General features: G+C 40.6%; 1 protein-coding gene across 3 annotated transcripts in view; it reads left to right on the top strand.

Annotated features, from left to right (window-relative positions):
- adamtsl3 (ADAMTS-like 3) overlaps positions 1 to 15,506 on the top strand; it is a 62,310-nt gene that overhangs the window by 42,704 nt on the left and 4,100 nt on the right. For 2 of the 3 annotated variants that reach the window (XM_008435860.2, XM_008435859.2), the window contains exons 11-20: positions 54 to 258; positions 2,047 to 2,194; positions 2,285 to 2,369; positions 6,538 to 6,830; positions 9,087 to 9,216; positions 12,226 to 12,436; positions 12,536 to 12,715; positions 12,800 to 12,953; positions 13,133 to 14,141; positions 14,230 to 14,357. In XM_008435860.2, coding sequence (XP_008434082.1) covers positions 54 to 258; positions 2,047 to 2,194; positions 2,285 to 2,369; positions 6,538 to 6,830; positions 9,087 to 9,216; positions 12,226 to 12,436; positions 12,536 to 12,715; positions 12,800 to 12,953; positions 13,133 to 14,141; positions 14,230 to 14,357 — 2,543 coding nt within the window. Of the gene's footprint in view, positions 1 to 53; positions 259 to 2,046; positions 2,195 to 2,284; positions 2,374 to 6,537; positions 6,831 to 9,086; positions 9,217 to 12,225; positions 12,437 to 12,535; positions 12,716 to 12,799; positions 12,954 to 13,132; positions 14,142 to 14,229; positions 14,358 to 15,506 lie in introns of those variants that run through there. The other variant, XM_008435861.2, reaches the window with a different exon arrangement.

Raw genomic sequence — 15,506 nt, 5'->3', positions numbered from 1 at the left:
AGACATGAAGCACGTTATTCCGTTATATCAGGTCTGACGTTTTCTCCCTCCAGCTGGGAGAGCAGCCCCTGGACGGCCTGCTCCACCTCCTGCGGCGGCGGCATCCAGAGTCGCTCTGTGACGTGTGTGGAGGAAGACATGCAGGGTAACATCACCCCCACCGAAGAGTGGAAGTGTCTCTATTCGCCAAAGACAGCAATCCTGCAGCCCTGCAACTCTTTCAGCTGTCCAACCTGGGTGGCTCAGGAATGGTCACCTGTAGGTATCTCCTTTAAATTCTTTGCTATGATGCTAAAATCCTTCTCATTTCTTGGTCTGTAATCAGGATCTTCACAAAAATATTGTAGTTTTTCTGTGAATGTTTAGGAAAATTCCTCTTGGCATGATTTACCTTCTTTTTTTTATACAACTTCTTATGTATTTTTTTTTTATGAAACCAAAACACCCTTGTACTATGCTTTAACAAAAAAGGGAGAAAACTCTTCAAAATATCTTGATTTTTTATTTTAGTTTTCATAAACATTTCTGGTAACACTTTTTTGATGGGGTGTAAAAATGTCATAACAGTCATGAACATGCAGGAGTCTTTATAAATGTTTACGACTGTTGTAATGAAGTGTCATTCTGTAAACAATGACACTTTTAATGCAAAGTTGCTCTAAAAGTTGTATTAAAAGTGTCAACTTTGCATTAAAAACATCATTATTTACCAAATGACACTTTATGACAACAGTCATAAATTGTCATGAGGACTCCTTCATTTCATGGCTGTTGCCATGCCATGTTTATGACAGTCTTATTCACACCCCTTCAACTAAAGTGTTACCAGGTTTGTTTCTTTTATTGGGGTTTTCAACTTTTTATGCCTGAAAACTAAAAGTACACTTTTGGTAGGAATTAACTAAACGGTATAGGGACCTTTAAACGTTAAAGTTGCTGTGTTTCTTGGTCTTAATTGTGCTTTTGTACACAAATTAAATGTAAAAAATAATTCATTAATCCCAAAGAGAAATTAAATCTTTTTGTGAGTCATGTTACCCATGGCTCTTCAAAGAGTTGTTGTCGACACTGATGACAGGAAGGGTGTCCCGTAGCGGTCTCTATTACAGCAGCTCAGAAAACTTTTTTTGTTGTTGTTTCCGAAAGAGGATTCATTTATTTTCTTGAATAATTTTTTTTTTGCACCATCATCTCCAGATGTTCCTCAGTAGACTCCAGAACAGAACCAGAACCTGGTTACTCAGAAGATATTACTATGCAGCATCCAGCGGGATGTTGACACAAATGACATTAAACTTTTAGAAGTGACAAATTAGTGTCAGGGCTTTGTTAAATGGACTCTACAGTGCAGTGATTTCTCCCCCAAATACAGTCAAATGTTTTCTGGACCTGGTTAGTGCCTGGAGGTGATTCTCTTTCCATGTACTACATCTACGGGAGCTTCATCTGTAAATGCAGAAGTAAACGAGTACAAGAAAACAGAGAAATAGTAATAATAAATAAATAAATAAACTATGCCAGTAAGTAATTCTCTAGAACAACAGATGGTTCGTTTTAAGCTGCATTTTGATTGTAAGAAAAACACTCATTACTGCTTGGGAACAAATATGCAAATATTTTTACTTTGTATAAAAGAGCTGCATCATTAACACCAGTTGCTCCGTGCGCCATCGCACACCGGCCAATTTGGCCAAGTTTATTTCTTGAACTGAACCCCTACGGTAAAAGTCCAACGCAACTTCCTGATTGCCAGTTTTTTCTTTCTCAACGGGAACATGCCAACCCCCTGGCAGTCAGATCCTGTAAAAACCCGGTATGCTGTTTGTGCAGCACATTCTTCCTTCAACGTGCTTGTTTTGGCAGAAGATCCATAAAGTTTGCCCGTGATGAGAGATTTGATGATATTTTGGAAGCATTCTCTCTTCGCTTCCCTTCAGTTTCAGACTGATATTTAAAAAGAAAAAAAATTCTAAAGGAAAATGAGCATGACTGTAAAAGTTGTGTGAAGTGGGACTGAGAGAGAATTGTGTGACCTGTCACCACCAGTGCACAGTGACCTGTGGTCAGGGTCTGCGCTACAGGGTGGTTTTATGCATCGATCACAGAGGGATCCACGCCGGAGGCTGCAACCCAACCACCAAACCCCACATCAAGGAGGAGTGTCTGGTTGCAGTGCCGTGCTACAAATCCATAGGTGGGAAATGTCGCACTACACTGAGCAGCTTTTGTCCTTTTTCTTTGTGGTTTCACGCAATGTTAAGCGGATCTGTGCAATTTGCTCCAGACACACTCCCTATTGAGGCGAAGCCTGTCTGGCAGAAACAGGCCATTGAGCTGGAGGAGGAAGTGACTGCGACCGAGGAGCCAACGTAAGTCCCGACCATAAGCATGAGCAAACGCTGAATGAGGTTTTACAGAACAATTTCATTTGATTCTCGCAAAAGTATCCATGCACCTTGAATCATTTCACAATTTCTCACATCACATCTGCGAACTTCAGCGTGTTTTTGTATTGACTTTATGCGATAAACCAACACAAAGTTAATAAGATACATGTTGAATCTTATTGTTGACATTCCAGTTGGCTTCATGTTATATGTGGCGATATAACACCCATAACATAACATAACATAACATAACATAACATAACATAACATAACATAACATAACATAACATAACATGAAGTCAGTTGCATTGACCATGGTGGCTTCACACTTTCATAAATGTAAAGCCAACAATTACAATTGTTGCCAATTTCCAGCCATTTAAAGATGGTGGCATCGACAATACATTATCTTTTTTCACTCCATTTTCATTTACTTTCTTGTTTCCTTCTTTCCTTGAGTCCTACCTTTTTCCTTCCTTTCCCACAGTTTCAGTTTTAAAAGAAATATTTGAATCTCTAAAAGAACATTTGTATTTTACAGTTTAAAAATAATTGCAAAATACAGTGAACTCTGGGGAAAAAAAGCAGCGGGTTTTCACAGGACAAACGTGTAAAAACCTTTTTGGCCCTGGAAAACCAGCTGAGATTAAATGATACTCAGCTGGGCTCTATTTACCAATCAGATCACATCTGAAAGCATTTTGACTGCACTGGGTTTTATTTGGGGCTACATGCTTAAAGGAGCATAAATACAAATGAACAACACACTTTTAAGGGAGTTATTTGTTAAAAAAAAAAAAAAAAAAAAACTGAACAAAACTCAACAATTATGCACCACTGAGTGTCGGTCAGTCACATAAAATGCAAATAAAAAGATAAAATGTGAAAAGTAACTTCCAAATCTACGACTAGATTTGCAAACATTTTTGTGGGCTGAACTGGACCAAAAGGTTGTAGGTGTGATTATAAGCTCAGATTTGCTGGTTCCAGTTTTGCTCAGAAGCCGAAAAAACCGTCAGGATCTCGTCTTAAAAGAAAAATATACTTTAGTAACATAAAATTTCTCCACAGGGGTAAAATAAAGCAGAAGTAATTTCGAAGGCACACACAGTCTCAACAACATTTTCCGAGCTTAGAGCAACAGACCAACCTGAAGGTCAAATTGAAGTGGACAGGTCTGGGTGCCGCCATGAAACCACCACAGTATCACTGTTGTGTTCGTGTCAGTGCCGATTTCCATCAAGCTCGGTGTCTGAGCAGTCGTCAGAACCTTTCGCCCGCACGACTGCAAATACCTCCTGGGTTCCTAATCTGTGTGTCTTGAACGTAACTGGAGGTTATTTGGGGTAAGAGAGGAAACCGAGAGTGAAGGAGAACAAACATCGTTTTTGAGAACCTGCACTTCCTTCCAGCATTACCTCAGCAAACCCCACAATCTTCCAGATGTTCTGTCCCCCAAACGTGCATTAATACGTGGATGCTGAGCATGAGTTACATTAGCAACAAGTTTCGAGCATTTTTTACGTTGACACGTCTGGATCGAGCGACGAGTGGAGGGAGGAGGGATTTTGCTCTGTTGCAATATATATATATATGTATATATGTATATATAAAACACATTTCTTTTGTCAAAAAGCTCATAAATAACTCTGCATAATGCACCGTCGCTCACAATCCAACAAAAATATCTGCATACCACATGGGGCCTTGTTACGGATGTAGGAAGAAGGAGAAGGAAATTCCTATTTTGGACTTACTCCTGGCACGAGAAAAGTGAAACCGATTTGTTCTCCGTACCCCGGCCAAACACATTATTTTTACTACCAGTTTATAGAATATTTCTGAAGATGGACGTTTAATCGATGTAATTAACGTGTGGCCGTGGCTGATATTACAAAAAAAAAAAAAGAGAAGGAAAAAAAATCAGTTGTTTCCTGCCACAAATGAATGCGGGATTGTTTTTGAACTGACAGATGTGCTTTAACAGCCCATGAAGATAAACATTTTTGCGAGCTCGCATGTTGACTCTGTTGTTCGTGTTCCAAGCTCCGACTGCGAGTGATTCATTTCGTTCGTTTGTCCAAACAAGCGCGAGTCCCCGGACGCTCGTAACGAGACGGCCTTTACTGTTATTATGAGCTCTTTATTGAGGCATCTTATAAAACAGTGTGGCGCTTTTGTGTTGCGGTCGAATGGGGGGCGGGGGGGAGAGGAGTCCTGCGCGCGAGCCGAAGCTCCTTCCGTTGTGTAAATACACACTGAAATAGTTGAATAATCTGTATTCTGAGGTAAACCAGAAATTAAAACTTGGGATTTAAAACCTTTTCTTGTGGGGAAAAGGAATAGCAGCTCGAATCAGATGTAGCTGTGCCAAGCACCACATTTAAATGCAATTTAGAATAACTTTGGAAAGAAGGAGAATGGACAGATGTCCAGTTTGTTACAATGGCAACACAGGGATACACAGGACTGAAAGAAACACACATGCTCACATCTAAGGACAATTTAGAGGAACCAATGAACCTTGCAGTCATGCTTTTGGGCTGTAAGATAACCCATGTAACGCATGCATGAGGAGAACATGCAAACTCCATGCAGAAAGACCCAAAATCTTGTTGCAAGGCAAACATGCTACCAACGATACAGCCTGGCATGTAGCTCATTATAATTTACCAATATCCATGAAAAAGTATAAAAGGAAGCACCAAATGCCGGTCGGGGCCACGTCAGTTCTCAATGCAATTGTTTCCCCAAGACAAAAGAAGGGATTTCCGAGTCTCCACCTCAAGTTTGAGTTTGTAGAGTGAAGATTTATTAAAGAAGTTCAAATAACTCTTCTCTGAGAACGATCAAACCGGAAGCCTGTAGGAAGTTTGTTATCTGGTGTGTTCTCTTTTAACGCCAAATGCAAGGACGTCTGCTAGCATAGACTACAGACTAAGCCGTAGCATTCGGTGTCTACTTACTAACCCGATCCGTTTGCGTTCGAACACGTAGAACAAGCTTGTTTTGCTAATATAGCAGTTTAACACCAAATCAAAACCTGACTGTTTTCCAACTTGCAATCAGAACATACTCAACGCTGGTGTGACATCATTCTCATGGTGGCAAAATGACAATTATGCAAAATGACACTGAAGTTGTGGTTAGTGAGGAGGAATCTGTTTTCCTCGTCTGGTCCGCGCTCAACTCCGAGACGATCTCGGTAGCAAAAACACGCTCACAGAAACTTTTAACTACCACAACAGATTATTAGACAACAGCTTGGGTAGACATTACAGTAAATGTTTCACTTTTTTTTCTTTCTTTTTCTTCTCAATCACAGCAGTGCTTTTGTTTTCTCTCCAAAAATAACTCCGGAGAGAAATCTAATTAAAACTAAAAAGGCTCCTTTTCAACAAGATTAATGGCTACGATAGATATCAATGACAGGGTTATCGCATTGCGCCGGCTTCTGTTACGTTTATGGAAATGGTCTGTGTCGAAGCACATGGCTCTTAACAAAGAAGATGTTTGATCTTCTTTATTATAAAAGACATGAACACTTGGCACCGAGAGCGACTTCTCAGATCAGTCTTCTTGTAATTCCAGAGTGAAGACGGGTTTTATATGTATATCTGTGCTTATTAGACGGCTTTCAAAAGTGGATGTCGTTACAAATTAATTAATTTTAGACCCATATAACAAAAGAGAGGTATCCCGGCTGCTGGTTGATCCCATGAAGCTTAAATGAAATGGCACAAATCTCTGTGTTCACCGGATGTAAACATAGATGCTTAGTTCGTAGCCTGATTTTTAAAATTTATTTATTTATTTATTTTTGTCTGCTTGATCTTCCAGCAGATGAAAGCGTATAATCAAACCCAACACTTTGCTAAAGCCAAATGTATTTAAAGACCAAGTGGGGTTCAGTTTTACACTTATATTGCTACATCAGCTCCAGTTGTCGTAAACTGGAGTTTGAGGATTTCCTCTCCTCTCCCTCATGTGTTTTTAAATATGAAAAACCAAGAGGATATTAGACAATGTCACTCAAGAACAGGGCTACATTTTTTAAAACTTAGTAGCACAAGCGTGAACCACGGGTATTTCCGAAGGAAACAAGTTAGATATTTTCTACATTTTCTACATCTGTGTTGTCCTCCTGCAGCTTTGTTCCTGGTCCCTGGCAGCCCTGCAGCAGAAAGTGCGGAGCTGGGACCCAGCAGCGGACGGTCAAGTGCCAGGTTTTGCTGTCTTTCTCCCAGACCGTCGCTGACCTGCCCGACGACGAGTGCGAGGGGGAAAAACCCGACTCGGTCCAGCCGTGTTATCGCAAACCCTGCTCGGGAGAGCTCGGTCACGGGGACAAAAATGGAGAAGAGGAGGAGCCGCGACGCGGCGGGGACCTGCTCGACTGGGAGTACGAGGGATTTACCGAGTGCTCAGAGAGCTGCGGAGGAGGTACGGATCTTAATTTGTCTCCAAGATGCACAACGACTCAGGACAAAAATTAAAAAGTAAACTTTGTTAACCAAATGCTGACACCTCTCCCTCGCCAAAAAAACCCAAACAATCAAAGTGTTTAGGGTTTTATTCCCTAAAGTCTGAGAATAATGTGGAAAAAAATAAACTAAGTAAACTTAATTAGGAAATATTAATCAATCCATTGTGTCCTTCTCTGAGGCTCACGCATGTTTCCTGTATAGATAATCTTTGTAGAACAAATGCTCACTTCTTTCTTTGAGGATGAGGAACTATTTAAAACAACAAGTTGAAACTCAGACGTTGTTGAGAGATGTTTTCATTGAACATTTTATTATTAATCCTAAATGCGACCCAGTGAACAGGGCTGCTCCTGCTGTCTATAAATCATAAAAGCTCCATTTGGGTCTCTGAAGTGGCCCGATTTATTTTAGTGGAACACCAAATGAATGCAGTATTAGAAAGTGGATGACTAAAGCCATGCCAAAATTGGCTTTGAGAAAGTAAACACCACATTTAACCTTAAAGGTCATAAGTCCCCATCGCTCACAGCAGCAGTAAAAGCTGTCCTGCACTGAAACGGTTTCCCCAAACATCCTGTCAACACAAGCCAAGGCTTACTTTAATCTCCCCATGTCCACATCCAGCATAGTCACAAATTTATTTCTGCACACAGGCATTTGCCAGTGCCTGTGTGTGTGTGTGTGTGCATACACTCCCCAAAATTCAAGTAGCGGGCATTGGAGGATGGTTACAGAGACGTATCTCATGTCAAAAACCCATCCCCAGGGCTGTGCTTCTGTGGACCATCACACCACCGTGGCGCTCGAAGTGCCTTCTTTATGCTTGCATTGGATTACTTTTAATATGAGCTTAAATTACTCTTTTAAAATTGAGCTATGCCATTGTGTATTTATGGCGCTCTTATGCCTGGATTTTGTCACTGGAGAGTTTATTTCCAGGCATCCTTGCTGCTCCAAATACAGACACAATAAAAAAAGAAACTGTACCGTCTTCAGTTCCAAGGTTTTACATATATGAGGCCATTTGGTTCGCAACAGAGCTTACTTTCAACAAAAAGCGTATATATAAAAAAGCTACTATTATGTATTTAAAAGGAAAAAGATAAATCACATAAATGGAGTGTGGCCTACAGGCGCAACAGCAAAGAACATGATGCAGTCATGGTAGCTTAAATGTTTTTAGATGCAACATTACTACAGACAAAGAGAAAAATGTAACAAATAAGACAACTGAAGACAAATTTCCACAGATGAAATGCGACCTAGCATTAGCTCTGCAGCACACTTTGCTGCTTCAGGTTGTTGGAAAATGGCTTAATACTCAATTAGGCTTTTGCTTCAAAGTTAGGGGATTGTTTAGGTCTCTGCTATTGACCCAATTGACAAATTATACAGATTGTTATTTTGCTAAGTTTGCTTCAGTTTTCAGTGAATGTTGCTTTAATATGGGTAAACAATGGCCACCATGATGGAATTGAAAATTTGTAACAAATACCATCATGATTATTAACAAGGAGATGGATGGTTGGGTGGGTGGGTGGATGGATGGATGGATGGATGGGTGGGTGGAATAGTGATCATTCCTAATACTTAGAAATTAAAGTAATCAACATTTAGCATTTTTAATGAGTCGCATTTAAAATGATTAACTCCTTGTGCTTTTTTGACTGTCTGCGCTCTTTGTGAGATAAATGCATTTTGCATTTCCATTGCAACCTGAATGTGCAACTTCTTTCATACTCCAAGCAGCCTTTCTATAAAACAAGCAGAGCAGTGAAAAGCAGATCTGGACTGGGCTACATTCTGGTCCGGGTGACCCACATTATGACGATTTAAGCTTTGTGTATGCACAAAGTCCTGAACTTAGATATGTGTAAAGGGAGGTTTGCTAAAATAACTTGCAGATCTGACTTCTGAGCTAACATGTCGAGGAAAAATCACCAGTCTGTGTTCAAACTGTCATCAAAGATCCTGCCATCAAAAAAGCGAGACTGTCCCACCGCTATCATGAAAAGCACCTTCCTTTTTGTGTGTGACATCTGTAGAAAGAGTGAAAGAGGGAAAGAGAAAGACTCACACCAAATGTGKGCTTTCATACATAAAGTGACTTAATACTAACATATGCAAAACAGCATTCCTTGCCATAAAAAGCAATTCAAAATCAGGTTATTTGCTCCTCTTCATGCTTTTATATGTTTTTGTCAAAACGCAGGTGTGCAGGAAGCTGTGATCATTTGCCTGAACAAGCAGACCAGGGAGGCAGCAGACCAAAGCCGGTGTGTGAGCTCCCGTCGGCCCCCTCCGCTCCTCCAGGACTGTAACACCCACCTCTGCCCGCCGAGGTACAGTAAAAGCCCACCAATCAGAAGGCTTGGTCACCACCACCAGGTTGCTTTAAGAGTTGTTTGTAATGGCTTGAGCACAGACGTCAAATTAGACTTTAATGAATGCAATAAAAGAAAAGAGGAAATTACTTCTTTTTTTTTGTGGAAAATGGGATTTGGCAAAATATAAGAAAAGAAATATTAATTAAAACTGAAGTGGACTGGGATCTTGTACTCATTAGCAGCATGCCAAGCGCACATTCTTCCAAAATATGCAATATTTGGTGCTCATGTGCCATTCTTCTTGAGTCGCAGCGCTTTATAGCGTCAAGCACATGCAACCACTTAAAGCTAGAATGAAGAAACGCTAAACAAAAAAAAAACATCATGTGAATAAATTCATCTTGATTGAGATGGTGGTATGGTTTTTAATTGTTCCTAACTTTCAGCATTATTCCAGCCTAATTAAAAACCAGCTGAGCCAATTAAATCACAATTCAGATGACTTGGATCTTGGTGATGCTGAGGCAGAATGACAGAGACGAATGGTTGTTTCGCGTCTGACAGGAAATTAAAGCCTCGAGAAACAAGGTTGGAATCTGACGCACCGAGATCCGAGGTCAGCGGTTCGGCAGCATACCTAGGAAATATTAAAACTGTCCTCAGAAGAACTTTCTGGACTGTTGCCAGACGTGTTGCTGTAGAAATCTGGAAGATTTTATTTTGCGAAGTCAGGTTAAGTTAACTGAAAATATCGAGGGGGAAGCTTCTCTGTGGTTGAGACTCTCAAAAACTTTTAGCTTTTAGTCTTTGATAAGCAACAAAAGTCCTGCACCTACAAGAACAAAACAATAAATTAGACTGTTACTCCTATCTGAAATGTTGTTATATTTATTGAGGTAAGTTGATATTACATATTTGACATTTTTAATGGTAATCGGATTTTGTACTTCAAACAAAATAGGTTAATTACCTAAAATATTAAGCTGTGAAGCCACATGCTGTTCAACATATCTAAATCTTGGCTAAACAGTACGCGGATTCTGTGGCAGGCCACATGTTTCAAGTTAACGCCGTGCACGTTGCCGGCCGCTCCGCCACTTCTACTCTTGTCCGAAAACTCAGAGGCTTGCAGCCTGACCTTGCCTGTTTTTCCAAGCTTTTAGTCTTGTTTTTACGCACAACAAACGCTGCATTGGACCTGTTTCTTTTGGCCATTAGCTCCCTCCCCCAGGCCCCCTCACCCTCTCATAATAAGCTGCACTCTTTGGATAGTGTTCCCTCTGAGGGGAAACGACCATTAGATTTAGTTTGTACCGGTCCATGAACAACTTTCATTCCCATTCCGCCTCTCGATCCTGGATTCTTAAACAAACACAAGGTTTTGAAATATCACTCAGTCTGTCAAACCCAAAGTAAAGTTGCTGCAGTGTTGGACGGAGGCTAAAACCTCAAAAGCCGTAGCAAGTTGCCGGATTACGCCCTAAAATTGGATTAAATTCAAAGTTAACTTTGAAGCCGAGTTTATGGTCCAGTTCAGAATGACTATTGACAGCAACATTAGATTATTCCCCATGTGCACTTGAAAAATGTAAATGAATTGTTGCATAATACCTACATAGACATTACTGAACACTGTGAGAATTTTGTGTCATTCTGCTTTCCATGAATTTAATTTCCTTTATTTTACATACTGATGCATGAGTCATAGGGACAATAAATAAATGACTGAGCTCCAACATAATTTGTGTGCACGCAGGCGTGACTATGTACTGTATATAAAAATAAAGGTTTCAATTTGAAATAACTTAGTCCGGCTTTTTAAAGCAGTACTCCACCTAAGATGGCCCTAATGCCAAAAACAACCATAAAATGTATTTATTTGTATAACACATTTCCGCAGCAAGACAGTTCAAGGTGAAATAACCCTTTTTTGTGAAGATCCCAAACCATTTTACTAAATTATAGCTTCAAATTATTTGGTTCTGGTTTGATAATTCTGTGTGTTTTAAATCTGGAAAAGAGATGATCAGAAAAAGCAGTCAATTAGCCTTTTTAAAAAAACAAAACAAAAAAAATCTAATGACATGCTAAAACAATCTTTAAGTCTATAGGTCAAAAGTTCATTAACAAACTATATTTTTTATTTTAAAGATTCTGTAACGGTATAAAACAACCAGGTTTTTCTTTAGTCTTTAAGCAAAGTGTTGCATCACATGTGTTGAGTCTACAGGCCACAACAGTAGAAGAATAATCATCTTTAGATGTTCAGAAAATATAATAATAGTGTAACAAACTATAAAGTTTTAAAGTTTACGTCAAAGTGCAAAATAAGCAAGTCAAGGTTTAATATTTTCCATTTTGCACTACAAATAAGTGGGTACAGAGCAAATTGCTAATTTCAATGCTGTTGGGTAGGCGCTGTTGCCGTTATTTGTTTCTGCTTCCTCTTTTGCTCTTTAATTTTTTTATCACCAGATGTTCATTATCCTGCAACAGGAATGAGTACTGGAAGTACGACCCAAAAACAGTCTTCCGCCGGAATGTGGAAGCTACTTTTAATGAGTTCTTGACAGTGTTGTGCCAGAGCTAGTTCTTAGTTCAGTTCACACCATTGAAACTTAATTGCTTCATTATTTTAGGTCACAACATGAATAGCCGTAACTAAATGCACATTTTCAATATAAAATAGTTCCCGTTCATTTATATCTGATATCATTTTAGAAAAAATAAAGTCAATGATGTGGTTCCTCAGTTAACATCTTGTCTTTTGTTTCCGTCCTGTTCTTTTTGCTAACATAAGCTATAGTAGGTTAATGTAGCCAAAGTGAAAATGTGATCATTAATAGGTCCGAGCAGAGGCAGAGATGTGTGTGATCCATGCATGCCTGCACAAACATGCACACAGCAGTCACCAAGCTTTTACCTTTGAGGAAAAAAGCTGCATTGTTATCTTTTAATGTTCCACAAAATGTTGACAGTATTCAGCCTTAAAGAAATCTCTTCTGCTCAATGTCATTTCCACAGGTGGGAAGCAGGGCAGTGGAGCTCATGCTCTACCACGTGTGGTGTTGGTCTGATGACGCGGACTGTGACCTGCACTCACCGACCCTCTCCGAACAGCAACTACTCTGCGGTTTTAAAAGACGAAATGTGTCAGAAGCCCAAACCAAGTCCTTTCCAAGCCTGTAACCGCTTTGACTGCCCTCCCACATGGGACGCACGCGACTGGGGCCAGGTAAAGGACATAGTGTTGGGTGTTTGCCATAAAACATGCCTGATCCTGACCATGTTTCTTGTACTTTGCACTGGAACCTCAGCATTATTGTCTCTGCAGTGCTCCCAGACTTGTGGTGGTGGAGTCCAGAAAAGACAAGTATTTTGCAAACAGAGGCTGGCGGACGGCAGTATCCTCGAGCTTCCTGACAGCTTTTGTCCATCCAGGGCTCCTGATAACCAGCGTCCATGTGGCAGGCAGGATTGCCCACCTCAGTGGGTCACTGTTGACTGGTCTCAGGTAGCTAATCCTCTGACCTTAAGTAACTATTTAACTTATCCAAGTGCTCCTTCTCCTAACTTGCTTCATAATTTTTGGATATAGTGTTCAGTAACCTGTGGAAACGGCATTCAGACACTGCAAGCCGTCTGCAGGAAGCAGGGAGAAAATGGACAATTTAGTATTGTTAATTCAATAAACTGTTCCGTGATGGCCCGTCCCATCAGGATCCGCTCATGCTTTCTCAGGCACTGTGAAGGTAAGCGAAACATTGTTTGGGTCTCTTCAGGTTGTTGCTACTACCAAGGCATGTCAAAAAGAAAGGCATCCTAGAAGATAAGCAAGAATGTAAATCAGGCTTTGTGTAGTGATAACAAGACGTAATTCTCACCCAAAACTCTATAGAAATACTAATGTGACTTTTGAATTACATCTCAGATTCCCCGAAGCCTGATGCCACCATACTTGGCCAGAGGAAAGTTTACATCCAGTGGAAGAAGTCCAAGAAGCTGCAGCTGGTTGTCGGTGGTTATGCATACCTCATGCCCTGGACGACGTTGATCCTCCGCTGCCCAACACGCAACATCCGTAAGGGCCACATTCAGTGGCTTAAAGAAGGGAAACCCCTGGTGAATCGCCCTCAGTTTTCCATCAAATCCCAAGGATTTCTGAAGATTCAGCAGGTCCATCCAACTGATGCTGGGATCTACACGTGCACCGCAGGCTCTGCACGAGAACATTTTGTCCTACACATCCTCGGCAGCAAGAAAAAGCTTGCAGTTCCGGAGTCATGGTTGAATAAAAGTGGGCAACACAAGACTATGCGTCCAGGTATAACCTCAACTAGAGGCACAATGCAGGAGCTCCCCATACCCCTCAATAAATATGACAGCCTTGTAGAGCGCATGCTGGAGCTTAAAGGTTATTACCACAATAAAAAATACCTTGCTGACAAACCTTACTCAAGTGAAAAGAACAAGTTGACTCTGGAGAATGACAGGACTAACGCTGATTCTCCGATTCCGACTATGCTTGTTACCGACAGCACCAAGTTAGATGAGCTCATGCGCAACCTCTCTGAAGGCTTTGGAGAACAACCAGGGGAACATTTTATCATGCAGTTCCTTAGTGAAATTGCAACGACGCAAGGAGACGCCAACGAATCTACCGTTCACCTGCCAGATGGTGCAGAATCCTCCACAAACGGACCAATCCTTTACAAGCCAAACCTCAAAACCCACATTTCAAGAGCTGGGAGTCCAGAGTTTATACAACAGCCTAAAAAGACGACTGTGTCGCCTCAGTCTGAGGTGGTTTTTCATGTTGGGACACCGGTTTTCTTGCAGAAACCAGTTGCCTCTTTGGAGTTGAGGTGTCACACTGTCGGGAACCCTCAACCATCTCTCATGTGGACAAGAAATGGAAATCAGTTGCACTTTGATAGCAGGTATGAACTAACCCTCACTTGGGAATTTTTATTCAAGTTTCACACCAAGCTGGAGATATTTTCTTTTATTTTACTTTTTTTAATACAGAGTTGGCCTTTCAGCCTCTGGCTCACTGAGGATCCAGTCTCCAGGTAAAGAAGACGAGGGTCTATACACATGTACTGCCAGAAATCGTCATGGAAGTACATCTTTGTCATCTTGGCTGCGGATTACAAGTAAAGTCCTTTTTCAGGTTTTAATTTGCACACAGCAAAGAGAAACATTTTCTAAGAGCCGTTGACTTCTTTATGCGACAAACAACCAAACTTTGGTTGGAAACAATAGTTCTCTTTTGTTTTGTTTTTTCTGAATGACTGAAAATAAAAAGATAGCAGCAACACAGTTGAATTACAATTAGAGTACTACATCATATAAGACTTCTGACTTCTTTTATTTTTTTATTTTTTTCCCACCTAAATTCTGCGTAGCAAGACCCTTGAAAGGTTCCTTTCCAACACAATCAAACTTAATAGGACTTTTGTGCTTGAAGGATATCTAAAACCATCACTCTTAACTTTGCTCTGAACAGTTTTGGAAACCAAGAAAACAAATAATAAGGTCGGTATTGGCATAATGTCAGGTCCAGTTTGTGTTCTTCTAGATTAATGTAGTCCAGTTTACAGTAACGCGTGTTGTTCTTTTGTGGTTCGGGCTTGGAGGTTCTGGGAAAAGCTTTCTCCCAGCTGAGAAACGCACAGACACAAGGGCGACCGCAGACACGCACGTTGACTGAGCTTTCACTTAACATCTGGCTGAGTCAGTGACGGGGAATGTCCGGTTTCATGTCAGAATTTGGGTCGTCTCTGAACTGCGTGGACCGTTGTCTTCTGAAAAGCAAGATCAGTCTCAAAGTGACTGAATCCTCATCAAAGCGCCTCCACTGAGGATTTCCTGACTTTGCTGAACCCTTCCTCCCCATGCGGTAGCAATTACAGATTCCAGGCAATGTATCAAAGAAGATCAACTCGGCATATCCCATCCAGCTAATCTAAATGGAAGGGATAAAGAGGTCTAAAAGTGCTTAAAAATGGCTCGACCTTATTTTCCTTATATTTTACTTCAAATTCTATTAAAGGCAGCGTAATTGGGGTATTTCAGGAGCTTTTTATAGAAGACAGTGTTGGGGTTTGGGGGGGAAAGAGGAGCAGCTTCCAGAAGAATTTTGGAAAATGCTTTCTCTGACTATCAGAGATTAAAAATCTAAGAGTTGTATAGATAAGGTATTGTTTTCAATTAAAGGAAATAAAAAACTTTACATTCCATATAACATTCCTGGTTCGGTTTGTTGCTTTCAGGTTTGCAGATCTTTGAATATAAATCTCAAT

This window comes from Poecilia reticulata, linkage group LG18, assembly GCF_000633615.1.
Source record: "Poecilia reticulata strain Guanapo linkage group LG18, Guppy_female_1.0+MT, whole genome shotgun sequence".
Classification (NCBI taxonomy): Eukaryota; Metazoa; Chordata; class Actinopteri; order Cyprinodontiformes; family Poeciliidae; genus Poecilia; species Poecilia reticulata.
Note: the sequence above shows the minus strand (reverse complement) of the source record. Positions and strands in the feature narration are given on the sequence as shown.